The sequence below is a fragment of the Budorcas taxicolor genome, chromosome 5 (assembly GCF_023091745.1).
Source record: "Budorcas taxicolor isolate Tak-1 chromosome 5, Takin1.1, whole genome shotgun sequence".
In the NCBI taxonomy this organism is placed as follows: Eukaryota; Metazoa; Chordata; class Mammalia; order Artiodactyla; family Bovidae; genus Budorcas; species Budorcas taxicolor.
Window position 1 is genome coordinate 134,227,628 of NC_068914.1, and position 26,915 is coordinate 134,254,542.

Below are 26,915 nucleotides of genomic sequence, written 5' to 3' on the forward strand. Positions count from 1 at the left end.
ACACAACACTTTCTCATCCACGGGCACTTGCTTTTCCTCCATGTTCTGGCCTTTACTTACAGTCTTTGCAGACCCTCCAAACCTTTTTTTCCCTTTATTTTTTAATTTTCAAAAAAATTGTATTGTATGCTGATTTACAATGCTGTGTTAATTACTTCTGTACAGCAAAGTAACTCTGTTATACATTCATACTTACACACACATATATATTCTTTTTCATATTCTTTCCCTTTATTGTCTGTCACAGAATATTGAATATAGTTCCTTGTGTTATAAAGTATGACCTTGTTGTTTATCCTTTTTTTCCTTTAAACATAAAAGTTCTTTCTGGTTTTCCCTTAGAATCTTTACTTTATCCAGCCTCCTGCTGAATGAATGCTTCTCCTTTCATCCTTACTTTTAAGCATGTCTGATATAATGATGATGACACTCCAAATCTTATTCAAGTCCAGATCTCTCTTTGGAGGTACAGACTGCAGACACCTCAAATTTAACCTATCCAATCACTCATTACCTTCTGTCTCCCCAATTCTTCCCTATGCAGTGAGAGGCACTGGATAATGCCTGACAACCCGACCAAAAAAGCAGATCACCATTCTTGATTTCCCCCAGCCACTCAAATTAGATTTGAGTGAGACCAGTCTGCAATCAAGTACATCCAAGTACTCAACTAGCCTTGTCAATTACAAGTTCAGTTTTTGAATTTCTCCAACTCATTCTCCAGATTCTACTGAACCACCATTCTGCAAACATACAACTCCTCTGGCTTCTCTCTCCAGCCTTGCTTCTTGTCCATCATTATACCAGCTGTAATGATGTGAGCCTAAGCCAGACTCACGGCTTTGGAGTCTTTTCCCAGCGCTATCAACTCCTGACTTGTTCATACCTAAACCAAGATAAGCATCCCATCCTTCATATCTGGGCTCCTACCTCACTTCCTCCAGAGAGGTTTCCCTGAACCTTTAGGCTGGGCTGGTTGTCCCTGAAACATCTTCTCTTCTTGCTGTATTTGTCATCGTATGCAGTATCTGTTTAACTTTCTGCTCCACGAAACTAAGAACAGCTGTGAGAAATTTGGACTATATCATTTCAGTATTTTACTTCCTGGTCCCATGATTACCATATAGTAATTATACAATAAGTATACAAAAGAACAAGTGTGTACATGAATGAGTAAATGCTTAGATGAATAAATAATAATACTTAGTCATGTGCATCCTGAGTTTAAGAAAGCCAAGGAATGAGTCTGAGAACTGGAGCATCTGAGCCTTTCCGGTCACCACATTAAACTCTCATGAGAGCTTCGCATTACATTAAGCTTGGAAAACAGAGCAGGACAGTGGAGAGAGTGAAGGGGGTGTGTGTGTGGGGTGTGTGTGTGTGTGTGTGTGTGGGTGTGTGTGTAAAGGGGCAAGGCTAGGGGTGTATTTGTGTGTGTAAGGGGGTGAGGCTAGATCTCGCTCGTGTGTGTGTGTGTGTGTGTGTGTGTGTAAAGGGGCAAGGCTAGGGGTGTATTTGTGTGTGTAAAGGGGTGAGGCTAGATCTCGCTCGTGTGTGTGGGTGTGTGTGTGGGTGTGTGGGTGTGTGTGTGGGTGTGTGGGTGTGTATGTGTGTGTGTGTAAAGGGGCAAGGCTAGGGGTGTATTTGTGTGTGTAAAGGGGTGAGGCTAGATCTTGCTCCCTTCCTTGCCTCAAACAAGCATGATCTGTACCCACGGCCTACGCCTTCTCTTATGCTGGGCCGGGGAGGATGTTTCCTTGCCATCAGTAAAGTTGGATGAACATTACTCAGAACACTGAGACAGAGGGAAAAAAAAAAAAACAAAAAACCCCACACACATATCTGATTACCCTGAAGAAAAGATGACTCATGAAGCTGTAATATCACAATGCAATTTGAATTTAATACATTGACTCTATCTCAGAAACCAGTCTCCCAGCAACACCATAAGACACTTACCCCCTGGTTTCCTCTTCATGACCTCTTCCCTTCTGGATTTTAATCCACTGCTCCAGCTGTTGCATTGAATTCGTTCTCTGTATGACTCGATCAGCCTCTGTGTGTAAGGGCCCCGTATTGTGGTGACTTCCACCTCTAAGATCTGCCAGGCTCACATTGACTGTTTTGTTCTCTGAACTATTCAAATTGACTGGCCTGTAGTGTCCAGTCTGACCTGGGCATGTTGACCCGCTCTCATATTCAGATGACAGAGAATTCAACTTTACACTATTAATTTTTGTTAAAGGTCTATCTTGGCCATCCTTCTGAAATCCATATTTTTCAGCTTCTAATGCCTTTTTTTCTTCATTTCTACTCATTTCCTTGTTTTTCTGGTTATTTTGGGCCTCTGGTTTAATTAGCACTCTATGATTGGGAAAGTTATTGATCTCTTTAGCTGGTGCATTTTCAGATGTAATCTTATCCACTCTGAAATCAGAGAAGAAAGGCAGAGTAAATCAGATGAAATAATGCACATGTTATTTTTAGGATTCACTCTGAAAAAAAAAAAAAAACCCATAAAACTACCTTTGACTTTACAAAAAACCCTGAAAGCGTTGCAGAGGACAAGTCTGCACAAATCCCCAATGTCATGGCATGAAAATTCAAGCATGCCACCAGAATGTATAAATAGAAAGGGGAGAAAACTAAACACAAAATACACAGTGTAGAAAGCACTGGAAAACAAAAAAGTGGTGAGTGTCCCTACCATTAGAAATCTGAAGAGAAAGCAAATAAGGCTGCCCTTTGACTGTGAAACCACAAAAATTCATGCTTAAAAGACCACAGTAGCTGGTCGTTCGAAATAAACAACGTGGGTTCCAGCCAGGAGGGTTAATGCATCATGAGACAAACATGATTCTGGTTTGTGGAAATGGACATTATCTTCTGATGCTATCAAAGATTGAGACCATGTGACCAACTAACTCTCTGTTTCCCCGAGGACTTAAGTTTCTGAGCTAGACTACATGTGCTCTCTCTTTTTTTTAATTTGTGGAACTTCTAGTAGTTACACTGTTGTTTTTTTTTATTTTTTGGTTGAGCACAGGCTTTCTCTAGTTGCAGCCAGGTTTGGTGGGGGCTGGAGGAGAAGGGAGAGCGTGCAGCTAGCCTCCAGTTGCTGTGTGTAGGTTTTTCTCATAGCAGTGGCTTCTCCTGCTGTGGAACAGGCTTTGGCGCATGAGCTGCATGTGGAATCTTCCCGAATCAGGGATCAAACCTGTGTCTCCTTCATTGGCAAGCAGATTCTTAACCACTGGACCACCACGGAAGTCCATAGTTCTACCTCTTACTAGTTGAGTTTCCAGCAAGGTACAAAAATGTACTAAGCCTCAAACTCCTCTTTGGCAAGTAGGGAAAACTTTAGCACCAAGGATACGGGACTGCTGTGAGCTCCACATGAGTAAATCTGTGGCTGGCACAGACTTTATCACCACTACCATTCAATTTCATCAAGCAACTGTGGATTAGAATCTGGCATCTCGAGTCCACGTCCCCGCAGGAAGAATGTGCTGCTCAGCAGTGTGCGCCTGAGCCAGCAGATGGTTTTACTGCTCACCATGCCAATTGCTCTATCTGGGTCTTTTTGATGAGAATCAGCTTTCCTGAGACCAATCACTTCCAGGATCTGACAAGACCAAGCTAAGTGTCTGTACCTGCACAAAACTACCAAGATGATACCACACTGGGAGGCTTCTTGAAGAGGGAACTGACTAACCTTGCACATTTCAATATATAATAATGATTCTACTGGATCCTAACTGTGCTATTGCTGCCAGTGTCAGTGATAAAAATGCATGTGTTAAAAATGCATAATCTATAAATATTCTTGGAGGAGGAAATGGCAACCCACTCCAGTATTCTTGTCTGGAGAATTCTACGGCAGAGGAGCCTGGTGGGCTACAGTCCATGGGGTTGCAAAGAAGTCGGACACAACTGAAGAGACTTAACAACATATCTTTTCAGCTATACAGAGATGGCTAGTTAGGAATAAAATCAGTGAGAAAAAATAAAAAGAAATGTGACTATTTCCCTCAGAGTACAGTTATAGACCATCCATATATTTAGGTGTAGATAAAATTCATGGCTTCACATTGGAAGCAATATTAGACACTGAGGGAGTTTATTAAGATATGCTATGGAGCTTCTTCCACTTGAAAGGTAGAAGTCAGAGAAAGTCTATGCTATAAACACATTTATCCAAGCTAATTTCAGGAATAGGGAGAATTTTTTAAAACACTAAGTATCAAACATATGAAAAGGTCTTTTTAAAAAGTTACCTCTAATCTACCTAAAGCTCTTATTTTAAATTACAACTGCAATGACTTTTCCCTCAATTTTTCCAAAGACGTAAGAGATGTAATCAAAAAAGACACATGCTGACTTCTCCCTAAATGGAACCAAAACTGATTCAAAAATGTATGCTAAGATAACATAAATAATGTAAAACCTGTGATCTAATTTTAAAAAGTAACATTTAAGTTACTGCAGAAGATACATGCAAATATAGAAAATGATAATAATGGGCCAAGAGACAGAAAATTATTCAGAGAATGTATATTATGCTTAGAATTTTTTAATGCCATCAATGGTCTGCCCATTGGGGAATGATGACATTGAAGTTCATAGGTTAAAATACTTCATAAATGAGCTAGAGATAGAAAAGACGCAATTTCTTTCTTTCTTCCTTTTTTTAAAATTAATTTATTTGGCTGCTCCGGTCTTATTTGCAGCATGCGGGATCTTTAGTTGTGGCATGTGGGATCTTAGTTTCCTGACCAGGGATCAAACTCCAGCCTCCTGCATTGGGAGCATGGAGTTCTGGCCACTGAACCATTAGGCAAGTCCCTAGAAGATGTAATTTCTACAGGACGATGGTGACTGACACCAGGTTGGGCACACAGATGGTATTCAGTAATTCCTGGATAACTGGGCAAATTATATCAAACACAACTGGCTAAAAATTGGTATGGGCAGATAATCAACAAATAGTTGTCCAGAGTCAAGACACAATATTGAATATCATTTTTATCAGCATAAATTAGGAGTAATTATTAGTAACAACAGATTGGTTCCAAATAGGAAAAGGAGTACGTCAAGGCTGTATATTGTCACCCTGCTTATTTAACTTATATGCAGAGTACATTATGAGAAACACTGGACTGGAAGAAGCACAAGCTGGAATCAAGATTTCCAGGAGAACTATCAATAACCTCAGATATGCAGATGACACCACCCTTATGGCAGAAAGTGAAGAGGAACTAAAAAGCCTCTTGATGAAAGTGAAAGAGGAGAGTGAAAAAGTTGGCTTAAAGCTCAACATTCAGAAAACTAAGATCATGGCATTTGGTCCCATCACTTCATGGGAAATAGATGGGGAAACAGTGGAAACAGTGGCTGACTTTATTTGTGGGGGCTCCAAAATCACTGCAGATGGTGACTGCAGCCATGAAATTAAAAGACGCTTACTCCTTGGAAGGAAAGTTATGACCAACCTAGATAGCATATTCAAAAGCACAGACATTACTTTGCCGACTAAGGTCCGTCTAGTCAAGGCTATGGTTTTTCCAGTGGTCATGTATGGATGTGAGAGTTGGACTGTGAAGAAAGCTGAGCGCTGAAGAATTGATGCTTTTCAACTGTAGTGTTGGAGAAGACTCTTGAGAGCCCCTTGGACTGCAAGGAGATCCAACCCAGTCCATTCTAAAGGAGATCAGTCCTGGGTGTTCTTTGGAAGGAATGATGCTAAAGCTGAAACTCCAGTCCTTTGGCCACCTCATGCGAAGAGCTGACTCATTGGAAAAGACTCTGATGCTGGGAGGAATTGAGGGCAGGAGAAGAAGGGGACGACAGAGGATGAGATGGCTGGATGGCATCACTGACTCAATGGACATGAGTTTGAGTGAACTCTGGGAGTTGGTGATGGACAGGGAGGCCTGGTGTGCTGCAATTCATGGGGTCGTAAAGAGTCGGACACAACTGAGCGACTGAACTGAACTGAACTGATTAGTTTTTAGAGTGGAAAATACAAGAAAAGAAAATAGAAGTTGAAACTCTGGGATAAGTGCAATATATGAAACTAAAATTATCTAGAAATCATATATTTTAATGACTATATTGATTTCTGTATTCTAAACAATTCCCTGAAAGTCAGTATTATCTGAAGTTAGTTTTATCCTAAGATTTTCATTTTTTTCCACCTAACAAATTTCCTCTAGCTCTCTATCATAATAATCTCATCTTTATGTCCATACAGGTGTTTTTTACACATGGAATTCCAAAAGCAGAATTTCCCATTATTAGTTCTCAACCTAGAAAATGCATTATGTTTGAGGTAGCTATTCTTATAAACAGGTGTCCCAGAGTTCAACCTTGGACATTCTTTACTTTTTTCTCCATAATTTTGCCTAGCTCTAATTGCTAGTGATTAGTTAAATTGATATGAAATAGATAAACATAAATTTACTTATACAGCATCAACTTGAGCCTTTTAACCAACACCTCAAAAGACTTTAATATCCTGAGAAAATAGTAAAAAGACCAGACATGCAAGTTAGCAATCTTCCTTATATATGTGCTCAACTGTTGTTGACTCAAAGAAAAATTTAACGGTATCATAGATCTTTGTCCAAATTATAGGAATATATTTTTTAAATGCCATAAGCTCATAATTCAGCTACTATTTACATATTTTAGAAGCTGATTTCCTTTTACTAGCTTTTAATATATTGAATATTAAAATGATTCATATGTTAAGGCAGGGGTGGCATCACACTTACATCAATTTTAATAGTACATATTTATATAACCAAAGTAAGTCCTGGAGTTTTAAAAGAAAGAAGGTAGAATTCATTAAGAAGTAGATATATTTAGAAATAATCTAGATGCTTGATGAACTATTTTCTGGAGACATTCATCATTAAACAATCAGAAATATCCCAGAAACACCAAAGAAATGAAACATATCAAAAACTTTTATTTCAACTGATTAAACTTGAGAAACATATAACATAATATAAAAACACAGTGAAATTAACTTCATGAATATAAATTCTCTTCTATGATTCAGAACCTTAAAAAATACTGTTTTGTGTACTTTTAAGATAGCAATTAAAAATGTACTTACCGGATATTAAAGGTAATTCTGTAAGAAGAAAGAACATTCAGTTGGAATGTTAGGATTTGGGATTCACCTCAGTCCATGGGTAGCGAGAATGAATAAAGAGGGAAGGTGGAATAAAAATGCAGGTGGCATCTCAAGCCAACTAAAGGTGAATTGATTTAATGCAGAAGATGAACTTAATCCTTGCTTTCTGGGGAAGAAATGGTTGTGTATCATGACTACTAAAATGACGTGTACTATGATAATGATGTATTCGTAAGGCAGGGGATAAAACGTAAGTGGAGATCACCACTGCTTTCCCTACAAGCCTTTACCTTTTCACAGGTTCTGTCTGCACCAGGGCAGCATCTAGCATGGCTTTCATCCATAACTCCATTTCCTTTCCTGTGTCAGTGCAGAAATAATAGGTCCGCATGTTCGGATGGGCAGCCTGATTGAAAGTGACACGATTGTTTTAAATAGAAATATGGCACCTGTAAAAGTAAAAGAAAGAAAGTTCAGTGGCTCCCTACACAGACCATTACTATCAAATTTCAAAGAAAGTGTACTTGTCTTATTGGGTTGGCCAAATGTTGGGTTTCTGATGTTATGGAAAAACATGAATGAACCTTTTTGGCCAACCCAATACATATAGAAATAAGGGACTTTAGAAAAACACCATTCAATATTTAAAAAATATACACATCTTACATTTTTTTCTCCCATCTTTACCATTTTTCATTTTCTTAAAAAATTAAAAAAAAAAAAAAAAAAAAGAAGGTTTAAAGGAAGGGAAGGTAGGAGAAGGAGGTAAGAAAAAAAGCACCTGGCCATCCCTGTTCCATGGACACACCCCCAAGCAATTTCTATTTACAATTCACATCTCTCTGTTCAAGAATGTTCCACAGCAAGCAGGAACTAAAGTCACTAATAGCATTTCTCTCCTGTGGCAGCAATTTCTTCAGCCCTTAAAAGTTGCTGCTCTCAAAGCATTTTGGCTAATCATTATAGACACCTATACACAAACATAAAAGATTTATAAATGACCCCAAATGGCACTGCCCTTTAGGTTTTCTTCTCACGTATCAGAGTAAAATATAAATGCTCTAGGTTTGAGGAAGAAGCCCTATATCACCAGTAAGTGGTTTAATCTGCCTCCACCCAGAGAAGCAGATGGAAAACAGCGTCATGGAGGCCCTGCTGAGGGACAGCTCCCAAGTGCAAGGACTGAGCACTCGGCTTAGCCCTGGGCCAGCAAGGCGAGGACGGACACCAGCAGTAGCTGCATGTTGAGCAGAAAACCAAGGCCAATTAATACAACACTGTAAATCAACTAGACTTTAATAAAAAGAAAATTTTAAGAAAAAAAAGAAAGAAAACAAAGGCCAAGGTGGGAGAAACATTCTTTTCTCCCCCTAATTTATTATTTTTATTTTTTTGGCTGTGCTGGGTCTTCGTTTCTGCACATAGGCTTTCTCTAGTTTCGGCGAGCAGGGACTTCTCATTGCAACGGCTTTTCTTCTTGCAGAGCATGGGCTCCAGGGTGCATCAGCTTCAGCAGTTGCATCACGTGTTTTCAGTACTTGCGGCACATGGGCTTAGCTGCTTCGTGGCACATGGAATCTTCTTGGACCAGGTATCGAACCCATGTCCCCTGTATTGGCAGGCAGATTCTTATCCACTGTACCATCAGTTAAGTCCTGAAACATGCTTAATTTCCACTTAAAAATGCCTATGACGGACTTCCCTGGTGGTACAGTAGGTTAGAATTTGCCTGCCAATCCCTGATCCAGCAAGATTCCACATACCTGGGGGCAACCAAGCCCATGCAGCACAACTGCTGAGCCCACGCTCTAGGGCCCACCCTCTGCAACAAGAGAAGCCCCTGCAATGAGAAGCCACATACTGCAACTGGGAAGTAAACTCTGCTCACTGCAACTACAGAAAGCCCACAAAGAAACCGAGACCCAGTGCAGCCAAAAACAAGTAAGCAAATACAATAAATTCTAAACAGCCGGTGACAACTCCCTAGTAGACACTGAAAGACAAGGATAAATAAACACAAGTTATTTCAGCACAGAATGAGGCAAAAGAAAGAGTTAGTCTAAAGAGACACAAGAAGACCTGGAGCAACGGACTTCACTCTGCGATTCTGACTGTCTGCTCTATCTACAGCGTCAAATTAGCTTCTTGAAACCGTTTTTCAGAATCAAGATGTAAATAAATTCAATCAATACACTGAGCAAATCAACTTACAGAACCAACAAATACCACTTGACTGTGGAAGGGGTATAAAGTTGTATATGGAAACTCTGAGAAAGAATCAGCTCAAGCGCTATACACTGTTAAAATGATTAAAACCACCAGAGTCTCTAGACGAAGGGGGGTTTTGGAGAGATGGATAAAGACCCACTGCCCATATCTGTGAGGAGTGGAAGGAATGCTGGGCTGGCGCTCACAAGTTACAGCTGTGGCCAGGGCTCAAGACACTAACAAGCCACACCCAAGCTTGCAATCTGTCAAATGGGAATATGATGGCAAAGTTCCCGATTTAGCTTTTAAGTTCCACAGTGTTGTTCAGCAATTGTCTCTATTTCCTACTTACCACTGTGAAAGCAGCAGGATCAACGCCAACAGACTTAGTGGTAAACATGGCTCATAAATTCAGAGAAAACACCACCGTGGAGGAGAGAATTTGAAAACAGAAATCATTATTCTTGTTACAGATAAAATACAATCAAAATTTAACTGAATAATTACAGAGGCAATATACTCATACATGGTCACTTTTATTGCTATTTTAACATCATATTTATTGACATTTTCAAAAATCTATATATATATATTTAGAGTCAAAGATCTGAGCAAAATGTCCTGTCTAGTACAAATTCAGTAAACATTTGCTAAGTTGATGAGCAAATAAAAGAATTTAAACCAGTGCCCCAGTAACTGTCAGTATCAGAGAGTTTGGCGTTATACTTTAACATGTTATTATTTTGACTTATTGGTATTAAACGTTGTTGTAACATACTGAAATGGGTAGCTTATGTCTTCATAGCCAACGGTCTTTGTTCGGATATGACCTTCCGGTTGAGGCCACCCACAACCCTCCCACCACTCTGCCTCTCCCCGTCTTTTCTCTGTAATTAAAACTGCAACATGTTAACTGGCCAAAGTTGTAGCTCAGCTGCAGTCCTGACTGTTCTTTAAAAGTGGATAGGAATTACAGATTGACTCAATTTTATAATGGTACGCGCATTTTCATTGTTAAATAACAGCATACGTTACCCTTATATTCCCTCTTTTCCTTAAAATGAAAATTTTACATTAAACCCCTTAAGAACTCTAAATTTAAAACTGACTTAAAAAAATAGGTGACTTCCGAAATTTATTTCAGCCATCACCATAAAGCAAAGGATGCAGCATGGCTTTTGAGAACACTAGCAACAAAATTACCAACTTGGCATCAAAGGGGCTTCTTATTTGGGGGTGCTCTACCAGCACATCACAGCTGGGTGGGTATTATTAGTTAGGGGAGGTGTGCTACAGTCTGCTTAGATTTAATAATAGGTTTAATGTCTCATCTTCAATAGGCTCTCAAAACTATCTGATGTTCATGATGTACTTAGATCTAAGAGTACTTTTGCAAATATTCTCTAAAATCATGAGTGCACATGTATGAGGTTAAAAAACATATGATCCCCAAATGTATTATGAAAAAATTCAAATACATAGTAACTTTTAAAGAACAATAAAATGATCACCAGGATACCTACAGTTATATCTATCAATTATTAGCATTTTAACATATTTGCTACATCTAGCACAGTGGTCCCTGACCTTTTTGGCACCAGGGACCAGTTTCATGGAAGACAATTATTCCACGAATCCAGGGAGGGATGGTTTCAGGATGATTCTCATAAGGAGCCCGCAACCTAGATCCCTTGCATGTGTAGTTCACGGTAGCGTTCAAGCTCCTATGAGAATCTAATGGCTCTGCTGATCTGACTGGAGCTGGAGCTCAGGCAGTAATACAAGCAATAGGGAGGGGCTGTAAATAAGGTGAAGCTTCACTTGCTTGCTTGCCTCTCACTGTTGGGCTGTGTGGCCTGGGAGTTGGGGACCCCAATCTAGAACCTCTTCAAAGTAGGCATAAAAGACACCTGGCCCTTTAATACTTCAGCATGTACTTCTTACTAATTAAAAGGACACTCTTCTCCTCGACCCTAAGACCACTATTGTATTTTAAATATTAAAAATGACTGTAACTAAAAGGTCTTTGTGATAATCCACAGTCAATATCCATTTCTTAACCAATTCAAGATTCAAATTCAGAGAAAAAAAGTATAACTATGTCCTTACCTTAAAAGCATATTTGCGATTAATGTGATCCTCTGAGGTAAGCAGAGCTATCTGAAAACTGGGCAACAGTATGCTTCCCAGAATACCCTCTTCTTTCTCATCTGAGAGGTAATTGAACATCTGATTAGAATTTCCAATGTTCTCATGAAACAGAATAAATTTTCTCAAAACTTATTTTGACAAACCCAAAAGACTTTCACATATAAATTCATGTAATTCATGTACTATATTGTAAGGTTTTAAGAGAAAACATTAAACAGTGGAGTATATCTATACTGCTTTACTTTCAACAAAATTCCCTGTCTTAAGCAAATCAGAACTTGGCCCACATGTGAGAAAAAGGTCAGTTGGACACAGAAATGGCATACCTTTGTTTGGCATATAGATTGCATTCTACAAAGTCCTCTGACATGTGATTCACTGAAATTACATTAGCGTGTAAGTGGTAACACTGAAAATTTACAAAATAAATCCACCCACGTTTCCCATAGGATTTAAACGGGCAACCATTTTAAAGCCCAGATAGGCATGGCTCTCTCGACACAACCTTCAGACTTTGTTCCATGTCTCATCAATGAAGCCTTTCTTAACTGCTTTATTTTGAAGTGCTTCCATCCTGATCTGTCCCAGAACCTTCTCTTCTCTTTCTGGAACTCTACCACAATGACCCTCAACATCTGTACCAATACCTCTGCAACACTGTATGTTTTATTTTTTACTTATCATCTGCCTCTCCCCGACTAGAATGTAAACTCCACGAAGACACTTAGAACAATAGTAGATGCTCAAACATTTTTGAATACGTGAATATATACACATAAAAACATCTTTTAAACTATGCTAGAAAAATTATATGCTTCTTAAACATGCATCCTTGAAGGGTTGTTTTTACCAGTCACTATGATACACAATAGAGTTAGAATAAATCACAAACCTACAAGGCAAGGACATAAAATATACCTAGGAAAATGTCAAAACATTCATTCTGGAACAGTATAGATTCACATTATTAACTTGTTGCTTGGGGGCAGAGACGTCTATGAAACTTGAAATATATAGTACATTGTTAGAGACCTGTAAGACAAGTTAATGAAGCTATGCATTCAGCTGGTGAACTCAGCAATGAGAAAAATCATAAATTAGAAATAATTCCTTTTATTATGCTTGCCGTGTTTATTATTATTATTATAAACTTAACAAGGGATTTCATTTATTTTCCTCTCATTTCTAGAATATATGTTAAAACTTCCAAAAGAAAAAAGTCACATCAGAGGTTAATTTCTGTAACTCTTCTCATAACACTGGAACAAAATTTTGCTTTTACTATATTATACTCATTCATTAGTTCTCTAATACAAGACAGAATGAACAAAAGTGCAGATTTATTCTGAAAGGCAAAAAAAAGGAGGGGGGCAGAAAGCAGACAACAATTATAAAGAATGACAATTTAAAAGAATGAGTCATATTCTAATTTTAAATTCAATTTTATGTTTATATAAAACATATAGTCCGAAACAGCTCATGAAGTCATCTTTATTAAAAAATCATTTTTTATCATATAATAAATGCTTCTATGTTGCATAACTGGAAAATTGACTTTCCTAAAGTTATTTCCGAATATGCAGAGGTAATAAGCATAGGGTGACTTCACCAATTATCATGGACTGTTTCCCAGTCGGATTCTAAGTAGCGGTAAGATCTTGCCAAGCTACCGGATGCTGGGTATCTCAGTGTCATCTATCACAAAAGTGAAGAAAACAGGACTTGCCACAAAGGAACGTGCTGTGAAGGTTAAATGAGTTAACAGACATAATGACTGCAATGATGCACTCAGCCCACGCTACGAGTTCAGTAACAACTGCCATTATTATATAAAACTGAAGGCATATGAAATCTTCATCAAATGACTATCCAAAGAGTCATACGCTAGAGTACTTACATGTTCTTTAAAGTGAAAGTATTAGTTGCCCAGCTGTGTCTGACTCTTTGCAGACCCAAGGACTATAGCGCAGCAGGCTCCACTGTCCATGGCATTCCCCAGGCACGGATACTGAAGTGGGTAGCTATTCCCTTCTCCAGGGGATCTTCTCTACCCAGAGACTGAACCCAGCTCTCCTGCATTGCAGGCAGATTTGTTTTACATCTGAGCCACCAGGGAAGCCCTGAATGTTCTTAATCACGGCATGTTTTTAGTTCTCTACCTAGGTAACTGTCTTAGTTTCAATCACCCAGAGGGCCTCGTACTCTGGTCAAGCCAAGGGAAGGTAATTGATGTTTGTAGAAAGAATGAACTCCTTGTCGGGGATTGGGGGTCAGCCAGGTCTTTCCCGGACTGCAGGGAAGCCTAACTCCTCCTTCTGCACAGTCCCACTTCTCTTCCTCCCGAGCCCCAGGTCCTGATACCAAGACCACTCCCCAGTAAGCCTCTTGCACACTGATCTCCATATCTCAAGGCTTGCTTCCTGAGGAACACAACCTGGGACAGGAGCCATAAGAATCCCAACACGTTAGAGGATTCAAATGATATTTTAGTCTACCATTTCTTCTTCTGCTTCAAAGAAGTTTGGGAACAACATAAGACATACATACAATTACAGTTTCGTGTTCAATACAGGGGTTTAAATTTACTAGAATGACAAACAAATGTCTTTCATGCCTTGATCTACTTTTTAGCCTTTCCTCTTGCTAGGTCTTCAGGTATAATCTTTATTCCTTAGGCTCTATGTGTTATTCCTTAAGCTCTATGTGTTATTTTGCAAACATGCCATGCTCACTCATGCTGTGTATGTACTAAGCAAGTTATTTGTCTCTAAATCAACCTTCTTTCCCGACCCCTTCCTTGTACAGGCCTGGTCAACAGTCGTCAACACAACTGAATACTACAACATTCTTTCTCAGACTCCTTCAACTAATCTGTGAGCTCCATAAGGAGAGGAGTCTATATTGTTAATTTCTGCATCTTACCACCTATTAAGATGTCTGGTGCATCAAAAGAGCTCACTGCTGGCTACTACCCTAGTCTGAAGCCACCATCATTCCTACACAATGTTTCCTTCCTTCTACTTTATAACCTGTTCCCTAACAGCAGCTTGGGGATTCCCTGATAGCTCAGTTGGTAAAGAATCTGCCTGCAATGAAGGAGACCCTGCTTCAATTCCTCGGTTGGGAAGATCCCCCAGAGAAGGGATAAACTACCCACTCCAGTATTCTTGGGCTTCTTTTGTGGCTCAGCTGGTAAAGAATCTGCCTGAAATGTGGGAGACTTGAGTTTGATCCCTGGGTTGGGAAGATCCACTTGAGAAGGGAAAAGGCTATCCACTCTACTATTCTGGCCTGGAAAATTCCATGGGCTATACAGTCCATGGGATTGCAAAGAGTCAGATACAACTAAGAGACTTTCACTTTCACTTCAACAGCAGCTTAAGTGAGCTTTTCGAAAATGTAAATTAAAGCACATCACCCTAGTGATTAAAAATATACGGTCGCTTCCTTGTGGCATTTTGGGCAGAATCTAAACTCTAATAGCATCCTAAATGGGTGTGATCTCCACTTCTCCCATTCATCTCCTTCCCTACCACTAACCCTAGAGCTTGGGTTACTGGTTTCTTCCTGCTCCTTCAATATGCCCAATACTTTTCTACCACTAGGCCTTTGCACTATTGTCCCTCCTGTCTGGAATACTCTGCTTCACTCCAGCTCCTTCTTGTCATTGGGATCTTGCTACCTGAACCGTCTGCTCAGAGTTCTCATCCAAACAGGCTCCTGCCCCGTGACCTTCTTCCGTATCATGACCTTCTCCTCCTAAAAGCACTTACCGTCGTCTTGTTTATTTATCTGAGTGGATCCACTGTCTCCCTGACCTCTCAAGATTGCAAGCTTTATGGAAGCTTTCTTTCACTGCTATTTTAATAATACCTGGAATGAACCAGGTCTTGCTCAATAAATATTTGCTGAGTGAATTATATCCCGTGTTAAATTTCATCAATAGACTGACTACAGAACAGAGCAATTTCTGTGCCTTATCACAGTGTTCACAAAATGCCTGGTGTTTGGTAAAGAACACTGAGAACCTGGGCTTCCATCTGGTATTGGATGCTATTCTATTGTTAAAAAAAAAAAAAAAAAAGGCAGCAAAGCTCTTATTCTCTCACTGTATTATTTCCCGTATCTGTAAAACACAGACTGATCTGTTAAAAATTTCTGACAGCACAGTCTAAATAGAATATTAGATGCTTGGACAGATACAGAAGAAATGAATGGGGCTGCTGTATTCAATGCACAAGGGAAGACCGAGATTAGGTATTCTCTAGCGGTGTAATGGTTAGGACTCTGTGCTTTCACTGCTGTGGGACCAGAGTTTGAGCCCTGTCAGGGAGCTAAGACCCTACAAGCCCCATGATGTGGCCAAGAAAAAAAAGAGAAGGTAAGATTTGGGTGGGGCAGAAACTTGTGGTTAGGGTGCCTGGGTACAAATCCTGACTCTTGAGACTTGCTAGGGGAGACCTGAGGTCAGCTACTGGCCCTTGCTGGCCTTAGTTTCCTCCTGTGTGACTGTGTAGAATAAGATTTGCCACCTTATCAAGTGGCTATGCTGGAAGATCCCCTAGAGAAGGGAACGGCTAGGCACTCCAGTATTCTTGCCAGGAGAATCCCACGGACAGAGGAGCCTTGAGGGCTACTGTCCATGGGGTCACAAAGAGTCGGACACAACTGAGTGACTAAGCCTTTCACCGTCACGATCAGCTGGCTGTGAGGAAGAGACGCAGATCATAATGCTATGTGCTTAGCAAATGGTGAACACTCTAAAAGCTGCAAGTTATTAGGGCCTTCTCACTGAGACCTGAGTTTCATTTAAAGTCTAACATTTCCTGTTGATAAAGTAATGAAAGTATAGTATCATATGCTTCTTTCCAACCATCTGAAGAGCAAGAGGTGAGTTAAGTGGTATTTCTTTCCTTTCTGTATTTTCTTCTTTTTCATATTCCTCCTGTCTAGGGAAACTGCACTATAATTAATAGATGTATTGAGCATAAAACACATATGTTTAAAAATAGTATGGAATCTCATACTCAACATGGCTTTGGAATTCACCTTTACTTTTTTCAAATTACATTAAAAGTTATTTTATTTTAATAAAAGTGATGAGTAGCAAGGACACTTCCATAAGCAATAATAATATCAAATGGCAAGGAATCTAGTGTTCTTTCTGTTGCAAATTAACATTAAGAAATTTCTTATATGAGAAGCAGCAAACATTTTCTTGTTCTTAAAAGTTCTAAATTTAGTCTATAAAACATACAGAAAAAAAGAAAGAAAAGTACAAATTATAAGCTTAGGAATAACATATAAGTTACAAACACTGACTTTCTAAAAGACTGGGAAAACCTTTAAAGAAAATTTTAAGTCTTGCACTTAACTAAAGATAATACCACAATTGCAGCCCAACCAATATCTCTACGCCAAACATGAAATTTTATAGGTTTGGTTAATTCTGACTCAGCAGTATTTCTCAACCTCGGTATTCAGTGGGGGGGAAAAAAAGATGAATATAATTCTAGTAATTTCAAATTTTGAAGGTCAATTTGCAGATGCTGCTTTGATAGGTGACCACCGAATTCTGTCCCATCTTTTCTGGGGGGACAGTCACAAAGTAAATTTAAAAGCGGCTAATAGGCTCTAAAATCCTACTGTATTTTGCGGTATGTAAATTGGTAATTATATACTGACTGATTCCAACCAGATTCTAAAGTACGGAAGAAGGGCTGACTGTCCAGATTCATGATTCCACACTGCAGCTGAAGCAGACTTCCAGGGGAGCAGGCACATGCATCCCTTGCACTGCTACACACCAGCTCCGCGGGAGCTAACGGATCCACAAGGCACCTGAACGGGGACTGCTCTGGACTCTGACTCTGCATTAACCAACAACTTACTAAAGCCTACAAAAACACTAAAATAAATGAGAGAGAGGTATAAATGAAGACTGCTTTTAATAATACCTTTATTTCTTCTCCATCAACATTAATAGCCTAATTTGTAGGCTATTAATCCCTTTTGCAACTTTCTCATTTCAAGGGGGTTGCCATTGTTCAAAAGAAAAGTGTGTGTGTGTGTGTGTGTGTGTGTGTGTGTGAGAGAGAGAGAGAGAGAGAGATAGAGAGACAGAGATAGAGAGACAGAGAGAGGGTACTGGAAGGGATCATAATAAATAAATTCTTTGCTATTTTTCTTATTTGCTAATACATCATAGTAGTGTCTAATGCTCTAAAATCATTTGCTGGGGAGAATGGGGTGTCTAGTGGACCAATGGCTAGATATGACAAAACTGACATATAAAAAGAATCCTATCAAATTAATGTTTCCTTATCTATTAGGCACTGAATTCAAGGATAACATTATAGAGTGAATACTCACATGCTCTTCATATAAACAAATCAGGTTGGCAGAAAGACATTACAAAAACCGACCAAAACTAAGACCATTCAGCTTGAAGCCCTATATTGCCTTCTGTCCCATCTTATTTACTTCAAATTACATATGTCAATTGGAGAAAGGAATGACAACCCACTCCAGTATTCTTGCCTGGAGAATCCCAAGGACTCTCACCAGAGAAGTCTGGTGTGCCACAGTCCATGGGGTCACAAAGAGCTGGACATGACTGAGTGACGAACACATACAGATCACACATATCAAGAGTTTCTTGATATCAGTTCGTTGATAATAAAATAGTAAAAAGATTTCTAATTTTTTTCTTCGAAAGAGTATCTGATGCTTCACATATATTCTACAGTTTCTGGTAGTAAACTCACCTCTATAATAAAAGAGGCAAAGATCAGAAAGCACGAACCAGCGTTTCTTCCATAGCTTCATGCCAGTGCTGTCCTGAAAGAAACCAGCATGAAAAAGGATTATTTCTTTTTCATTTCAGAAAGTGAAAACTCATTTCTGGTGCATTTGTTTAAAATAAGCTCTTAAAACAAGGGGTGTTTGATATATGCTGCACAGAAATCTAACTAAAACCCTAATCAAAATTTTGGGGCAGTTTTCCAGGGATTTATAACATGGTAATGTATTTTTAAGTACACTGGTCTTTGAAGAATAATACTGTCATGTAAAAAGGAATTCTGTTGAAGCGGTTTGATTTGGTTTCATATTTGCAAGCAATGTGAACACGTCTGCTAGCATGAGAATAAGGTGACTGTGCAGTACTGTGTGCATTCTGGTAAGCCAGATTTAATAAATATGTTAATCTTCAACAGGAAGAAAAGTGTGTGATTTGAAATTATTCCAAAGGTAATGTGATTTAAAATGACTGTGAATAAAGGAACCTTAGCATACAAACATATTTAATAAACATTTTTTTCTTCTTACATATCCAGCCTAGGTTTTGCTTATCCTGCAGAAGAGAGTACCCACTTGGCGGCTTTTTCTAAGTAATTTAGGTAACAAAAATACCAAGCTCAAACAAAACTACAATTTAAATAAAAATTACCTTCCCACATGCAATAAACCAAAACCATAGGAGAAAATGAAACACAGACACACACAAACACAGACATAAACAGGTAAAAAAGATGCCAGTTTGTATGTGTGTTGATTAATATTTCTCAATTTATTTCTAGTTGTGACCATCACATAAGGATGGCTTCAGAACTGAAGAAGTTATATGGGTAAAAATCTCTTAAGTAAGAGATTTCGTCCTTAAAATTTACAATTACACTAAAGAAAGCACCCCCCTCTCAAATATGCATTTTTAATTTCTTAATTAACTATTTCTTTAGTATAAATAATTTCAAAGTTTAGATTTTTAAGCAGTTCTACAAATATTCTCTGTAAGCTACACACCTATTACAGAATAAGTACTCAGGAGTAGAGAAACTTGTTGGTAGAGCTTTGGCAATACTAAATTAACCAAGGGATCAAGAACTAAGAACTGCAATCATTTTAAGTAAGGAGTTCCATATCCTCTATAAAGCTCAATATCACATTTAGCTATTTGAACAGAATTTGGACTCATTAGAAAGTCTAGTTAAAAATCTTTCAGCTTGGATAAGTTTAAATGTCAGATGGTTAAAATATAGTTAAGTGATCTTTAAATAAAAATTAAAAGTTGGTATCCAAGTTACACACTCAATCAATGCAGTCAGAAATTGGCAAAATTAATTTGCTTGAATGGGGATTTTCTGGATTTTAAGTGGGTCTACTTCCATACGTTAGATTAGTTGCCATCCAGTTGTCAAGTTGAACAGTGTCTAATGAATGTTTCATAACGACCTCATTGTGAATTTTAATGAATATAATTATTAGGTCATCTGAAAGCAATTAGCATTATTTGACAGAGTAAATTAGCACTATTAATGAACTAATATTTAACTAACATCATGTGTGCACATGTAGAATCAGAAAGACAGAACAAAGGAAGATAAAGGTCCTGAGTGCAGTTATCTCAGTTATCTGGAGGTCATTTATTTGAAATCCAGATGCAAACCAGAAAGTGAAAAAGAAAACAACAGCCTCTCAGCAACCAAAACAGATGCCACCAAGTTCAATGTATACACATCCTTACCAATTACAAAACTAACAAGGTTCCAAAAAAGCTTAGTTACCAGGTTTTCCAGATAATAGAACAATGTAAACCCCTACTTATCAGGGTATAAGAGTGACCTATGCCTGGGCAAGCAGATAAACAAGAAAAGAAAAAGAAAAAAAAAGGACACACTTGAAAGAGTAGTTTTGAGGGCATGGAAGCAAAAATCTGCAAAACTCAGAAAAATCTCAAATTATCATCAAATTTCTCTATAAATCAAAGCAGAGAACTACATAATTGTACCTTTTTATAAGAATAGAAAAATGAACAACTACTCTGTATTTTTTTCCACTGAAAAAATATTTCTGCCTAGAAGATCTCAGCATGTTATTCCTAACATTTTCATATAACATACATTTAATTTCAAATTTTGAAATACCTCTCTCTCTGTCACACACACACACACACACACACACACACACACACACACAATATCTCTGTTCCAGGTAACACCCATTACTTTTTCTTTTTTCACTGTTTCCCTAACACTCTTCATAGTAATAAAAAGGGAAGAACCTGGATGATTAACTATACAGTTTCTTCTCCACTTTATACAATTGTCTTAGGACCTTCAGCTGAAAAGGCTTCTTTATATTTTCTTCTTTTGTCACATCAAACAGGGGAAAAAAATACCTGTTTATAAAGCCAACCTCGTCTGACCACAGGTGCATTAGGATTCCTTTTAATTGAATTTGATCTCTTCCCAAAATTATGAACTTTTTTTGAGGCCCGTGAAGTCTAAAAAAAAAAACCAACAGAAAATATGGTATTAATGCCTAGATATTGAGTTTACTTTTTATCTTCCTAATTTTAACCTTTTAAATCTCTTCTCCAGATTTCTTTGAAACTTCCAGGATTTAATCTTTTCAGTTGAATTATTGCAATTCTGCTTTTGTGTCTTAGTTGTTTCAAGTATAAGAATTCTGCACAAAGGCTATTCCTCTTCAAGGATATTACAAAAGGATCACATATTTCTCTCCTTTAAAAGTTTCAGGAACAATTTTTTAAAAGGCACAGTGTATGGCAGTATTTTGCCCTACCTGATAAATAAAATGAACCTTCAGTAAAAATTATATTAATGCATTTTAAAGAATAAACCAAATGACAGAACTTTTTGACTCATATCTGCAGTTAACAGTGTTGTCCCAATTAAAGAAAGTCAATAGCGTCAAGTTACAAGAGCAAATCTCACAGATAAAATATAAACAAACATATCACATCAAATCAAAACAAGACTGGAAGGAACTGCTTAATGTCATGTAGTGTTTTCTTCTTTAAGGACAACTCTGAACTTGAATGATGCCAGCCAGATAAGTACACATAATCTTTTAAAATATTGCTATGTTTAACCCAGACAATTTATCTTGGTCAGAATGATAGCGGTAACCAACAAACACAAAGACAAAAGAAGCTGAATTTCAATTCCTCTGTGAAAGTAAGTTGGAGAAGGAAATGGCAGCCCACTCCAGTGTTCTTGCCTGGAGAATCCCAGGGACAGAGGAGCCTGGTGGGCTGCCGTCTGTGGGGTCGCGCAGAGTCAGACACGACTGAAGCGACTTAGCAGCAGCAGCAGGGAAGGTAAGCAGTATCAATTTATCTCTTATTTTTCAACTTACTAGAATCTTTGGAAAGCTAGCACATTTTATTAAAACCTCCTTTTGTAAAACTTATATTAGTACATAATAGAATTTTAAGGTCTAATATCCACCATGGCATTTTTTTTTCTGGGTAAATTTTAATTTCCTCTTGAACAAATAATGCATAAAAACACAGTATAGATCTCAAACGGTACAAAAAGACGTAGAAGGACCAGACTACTTCTCACCTCTAGACGCCAGCATCCAAATAACCCAAACACAACTCTAGGCAACTAATGTCACTGTGTATGCATGTGTGTGTCTATTCATGTAAACGACTCTTTTCATAGTCACAGAATATCTTTCTTTCCCCCTCAAATAACCGCCTATATAACATTTTCTCCTCAGGACTCTTCTTTTATTGTCATGTAAGTTCTCAATATTATGCGCGCATGGTAGTTTTCTGTGGCTGAATTTCTCATTCTCTCTTTTGACTTCTGGGATTTGTCGTATTTACACAGCACATCTGCATTCTGAGTTGGCTGTTTTGTTTTTGTTAAGCGCACTATGATGCTCAGCTATCCTTTATGTCATATACAAAATAGAAATAATTTACATTATTTGAAAATCTATACTTATTTCAATATTCTACAATATTTCATTTAAAAAACCTTAACTAGTATTTCTTTACAGTAACCATAATTTACTATTACAACTGTTTTACTATTATAAAATACCTAATTATTTTCTAAATAAAGACAATTCTTTTATCATCCTTTGATTCTCTTGCTATCCTTAATTTAGGCACCAAGCAGTAACTTTAAGGCAACTATTTATCCAGATTAGCAGATTATCTAAGAGTTTAAAGACATTTTTATATTAAAATGCTATATCAAAATATTAACATTATGGTACAGGAAGCAATAACTATAAATTATTATAGCCACACAAGTCTGATATCATAAACAGTATTTTTGTTTCTGATTACAAAGAAAAACCATCCACTTCTGTATCCATATGGCTATGACACTTTTCACATAATGGATTCTAAATATTTCAGTCATCAAGCAACTGACATAGGGTTTTGAAACCTTTTAGCAGTAATGGATTCTACATTAACAAAATAGTATAATATAATATTATAGAATAAAATAATACTATAGAAAAAAATAGAATATATATATCATTCTGAAAGTGAAGTTGCTCAGTCGTGTCCGACTCTTTGCAACCCCATGGACTGTAGCCTACCATGCTTCTCTGTCCATGGGATTTTCCAGGCAAGAGTACTGGATTGAGTTGCCACTTCCTTCTCCAGGGGATCTTCCTGACTCAGGGATCGAACCCGGGTCTCCCGCACTGCAGGCAGATACTTTATCCTCTGAGCCACCAGGAAAGCCATACATACCAATCTATCATTCTAGGCATACTTAATAATGGGATTTCTAGGTCACTGAATTAATCGTCACTTTTAAAACTTAAGTTGATTCAATAAACTGCCACTGTCTCACACAAACATCCATTATACTTGTAAAACAATTCAAAATCAGAACTCTATAATATTTTTAAAATGTAAGTCATTAAATTATTAAAATATAATCTTATTTCTTTATACTCTAAGGCCTTGCTTCTTATGCCAATTACCTCAAATGTAATTAGATTCAAGTAATAGCAAAAATGAAATGATTATTCTATAATTCTAAGTTCATTGAAATGATTATTCTATAATTCTAAGTTCATTAAGAGTAATAATAATGGATACTACCAATTATGCCAGTTATCAATATTAAGAGTAAGCAAAATAACTTACCCTCCCTACAGGGCTCATTGGATGCACCGCATAGTCTGCAGTCATGTTATAGTTAGAAGCTTCATTTATCATACTTATAGGTCGTTCCTTTTTTTCTTCAGATGTCATGGTTGCAACAGTCCTGAAAATATAACATGTCAAGAGTGCTAGAACGTGCTACTTCTGTAAACCACTTTATAATAATGTTTTCCTGGAGCTAATAATGCTGGTGTCTGTCTGACTTTTCCAAACAGCTGGGTCTTAATAAGCTCTATAGTTCCAGCTTAATATTTATAACTACTTGAAATACAACTAAGCACAGCTTAAGTTAATATCATGTTTATTTTAATAAGCTTTCATACAGATATGCTACTCGGTCATCTAACTGGAACGTTTTAATTAAAAAATTTTAATTACAAGATTTGCTATTATAATATTGAAGGCCATAAAAATGATAGGGAATTCCCAGATGGTAACGTGTTTATGACTCCTCACTTTCACTGCCGAGGGCACGGGTTCGTTCCTTGGTTGAGGAACCGAGATCCCATAAGACAGGCAGTGCAGCAGCCCTCTCCCAACCCCCTAAAAGAAAATAATAACAATGGTACCAACAACTAATTTTTGAAGAACAGATTTATAAACTATTTTCAAATAAATTTCACTTGATGCTTATAAAAACCCTGAGAAGTCTCTGTTTAAGGATGAGAAACCTAAGTTCAAATTAGTCTAATAATTTGACCAAGTTTAGTTCCCCCTGACCCTGCATCCAGGGATCTTGAGTTTATTCTCTGTGTTTGAGCTATTGTAAAAATAGCTTCTGAAATTACATTCCTCATGAAAAAAATTTTAAGCCATGTTTCTATACCACACATGGTAAACAGATGGTATTCTGTTACTACACTTGACTGCAAATCTCAAGATAAAAAGAATTGTTCCATTGTACTGTATTAAATACGGATAACGGCAATTGGAACGCTGACCCCATTTTGAATAGAGGCGTTCCATGAAACGCTTTACTTACTGTTCATTCACTACAAAAATACAATTGTCCTGGGATGGCTGTCCTGTGACTGGATGTTTACAGGTCACTTTCCTTTCATTATGGCTGGAGGAAAAGAGAGTAAGAGAAAATGAATGTACTATTACCACAAACTTTACAAAATACCAGGTAGCGAAATAGCCAATTTCTTTATTGCAACAATAGAGTTAGTGAGTAAAGGCGATGCAATTCAAAGCCCCAGGTACTGACACTCCTACACAGCCTTTTCTACTATCTATTGTATGTACATGCGTGTGTAAATGCTAACTCAGTTTTACAATACAGGTAGACTCACCAGTTCCCAACCCACCCCTATCCACAGTAGGACTTCAATCTGTCCTATTTTCATAAACAAAAGTAAGTTGATCTGGCTCCACAATCATTGCATTTTACATGATAGGTGGGCCATGAATAGAAAATAAGTTTGAGTATCCACTTACATCCATTATTTTGTATCCCAGTCTAGGCACATTATAGAGAACCACTGTCAAATTCAAATGTGGAAAAATCAATCTAATAGCACTCCAAGATGGGCACCGGCATATTAAAACATAGACTGTAGCACTGGAAGAGCAATAATTTATGGGATTGTCGTTTCACAAAGAAATCTTTACATAAATAATGTAAAGGGACTGATTTTTATATCTGAAGAAAGTATGCTATAGAAAAATGTAAGAGGAGAAATGCAAGGAGTAAACAAAATTTCTAAATGAATATACAAACAACACAAAGAAAAATCTACCTTTTATGCTTGCTGAAAAAAAAACTGCTTTAAGAGTGGCTATTTTTTGTAGAATAAGACCTTTGCCTAAGAACTACTATTCTTCCTAGGTCAAGTGATAAGATTATGCCTACTACTGTCTTCGGAGATCCGTCCTGGGTGTTCATTGGAAGGACTGATGTTGAAGCCGAAACACCAATACTTTGGCCACCTCATGCAAAGAGCTGACTCATTTGAAATGACCCTGATGCTGGGAAAGATTGAGGGCAGGAGGAGAAGGGGACAACAGAGGATAGGAAGGCTGGATGGCATCACTGACTCAATGGACATGGGTTTGGGTGGACTCCAGGAGTTGGTGATGGACAGGGAGGCCTGGCATGCTGTGGTTGGGGTTGCAAAGAGTTGGACACGACTGAGCGACTGAACTGAACTGAACTGTCTTCTGGATACGAGAGGAGAAAAATCCCAGTCTATTTATCTAAGCCCAAAATAACAGATGCCTAAAACAATATGTAACATGCAATGATACCTAAAAAATATAATCATTTGTAAACAAATATTTTTTCCCCCACTGAGTAACATACCACAAAGAAACCTGTAAGGAAGACCAATCACTGACACACAAGACCTTAGAAAACAATTTTAATTATGGAGAAAACAGTCAAGATGTTGTACTGAATACTGCTTTGTTAATTTTAAAAGATTATTCCATGTGATCTGTATTACAGGACATTTATAACCGCAAGCCGCAAATTTTCTGGCGAACGTTAAATACATAAGTTCTTTTTCCAAACCAAAACTTTCACTAATATTATTTTTATTGGTTATTCAAGTATTAGAAACTTTACCCAGTAAATAAAACTAAAACCATGTAAAACAGTATAGTTTTTTAAAAAAAGAATTATATATTGACTATCGTGATAATAGAATGATTGATGGAATATAATGCGTTTCTATGATTCCTCTAGTTTATTGGAGCTTATTACACCAATAGGTGTTTACAGCCTTTTGTGGTGTTTTCAAAACACATTTAATAGGTGATAAGAGGCGGTGGGTTTAGATATTTATTTGTGGTGATACTTTCACTACATAAAAAGCATGCAGATGACTTTTCTACCAGTTAATTTAAGAAAGTGCAACAATGGAAACCTAAAGTCTCATAATGGGATATCAGTTTATGTAATAAGCAATAAACTGATGACACAATAACTAAGAACTGACAGCCTCTGGAGATAAAGTGGAAAATGCTGAAGTACCTAGATGTGATGAACACCACGAATATGTCAAGGTTCATAAATTCTGATGTTTTAACAGAATAAAATGCTGTGGGGAAGGGAGTAAACCTATGATAGAGATTAGACACCTTAATAAGGAAAAAAGGAGGACAGCATCTTTTTTTAAGTCTCTTTCTGGGAAGGGGCATTAAAAAGCTAGACTTGGTTCAGTGGAAGGTAGAAGAGAAATATACAAATTCTTTTTATAAAGACCAATATTGCAAAAATAAAACAAATACTCCCTATTGCATTGCATTATTTTCCAGTATCATCTTGCCTAGAGGGAATAAAGTGGACTCTAACCCTAATATTCCAGAAACTGTCAGAAACTGTAAATTATAACTACAGGACCCTATAATGGTTACTGGCCTAAGAGATTATTACTCTGACCTCCAGACAATAGATTTGAGTATCCCTTAGACAAGGACATGGGCTTCCTTGGTGGATCAGACCATAAAGAACCTGCCTGC

At 37.7% G+C, this 26,915-nt stretch overlaps 1 protein-coding gene across 3 annotated transcripts in view; it reads right to left on the reverse strand.

The window, feature by feature from the left end:
- The window catches only part of PLEKHA5 (pleckstrin homology domain containing A5), a 258,925-nt gene that overhangs the window by 78,706 nt on the left and 153,304 nt on the right, over nt 1-26,915 (reverse strand). For 2 of the 3 annotated variants that reach the window (XM_052641064.1, XM_052641062.1), the window contains exons 4-10: nt 24,433-24,516; nt 23,433-23,553; nt 20,682-20,786; nt 18,271-18,343; nt 11,462-11,562; nt 7,435-7,550; nt 1,960-2,427 (exon numbers count right to left, since the gene is read on the reverse strand). In XM_052641064.1, the coding sequence (XP_052497024.1) occupies nt 1,960-2,427; nt 7,435-7,550; nt 11,462-11,562; nt 18,271-18,343; nt 20,682-20,786; nt 23,433-23,553; nt 24,433-24,516 (1,068 nt within the window). Of the gene's footprint in view, nt 1-1,959; nt 2,428-7,123; nt 7,142-7,434; nt 7,551-11,461; nt 11,563-18,270; nt 18,344-20,681; nt 20,787-23,432; nt 23,554-24,432; nt 24,517-26,915 lie in introns of all 3 variants that reach the window. The other variant, XM_052641061.1, reaches the window with a different exon arrangement.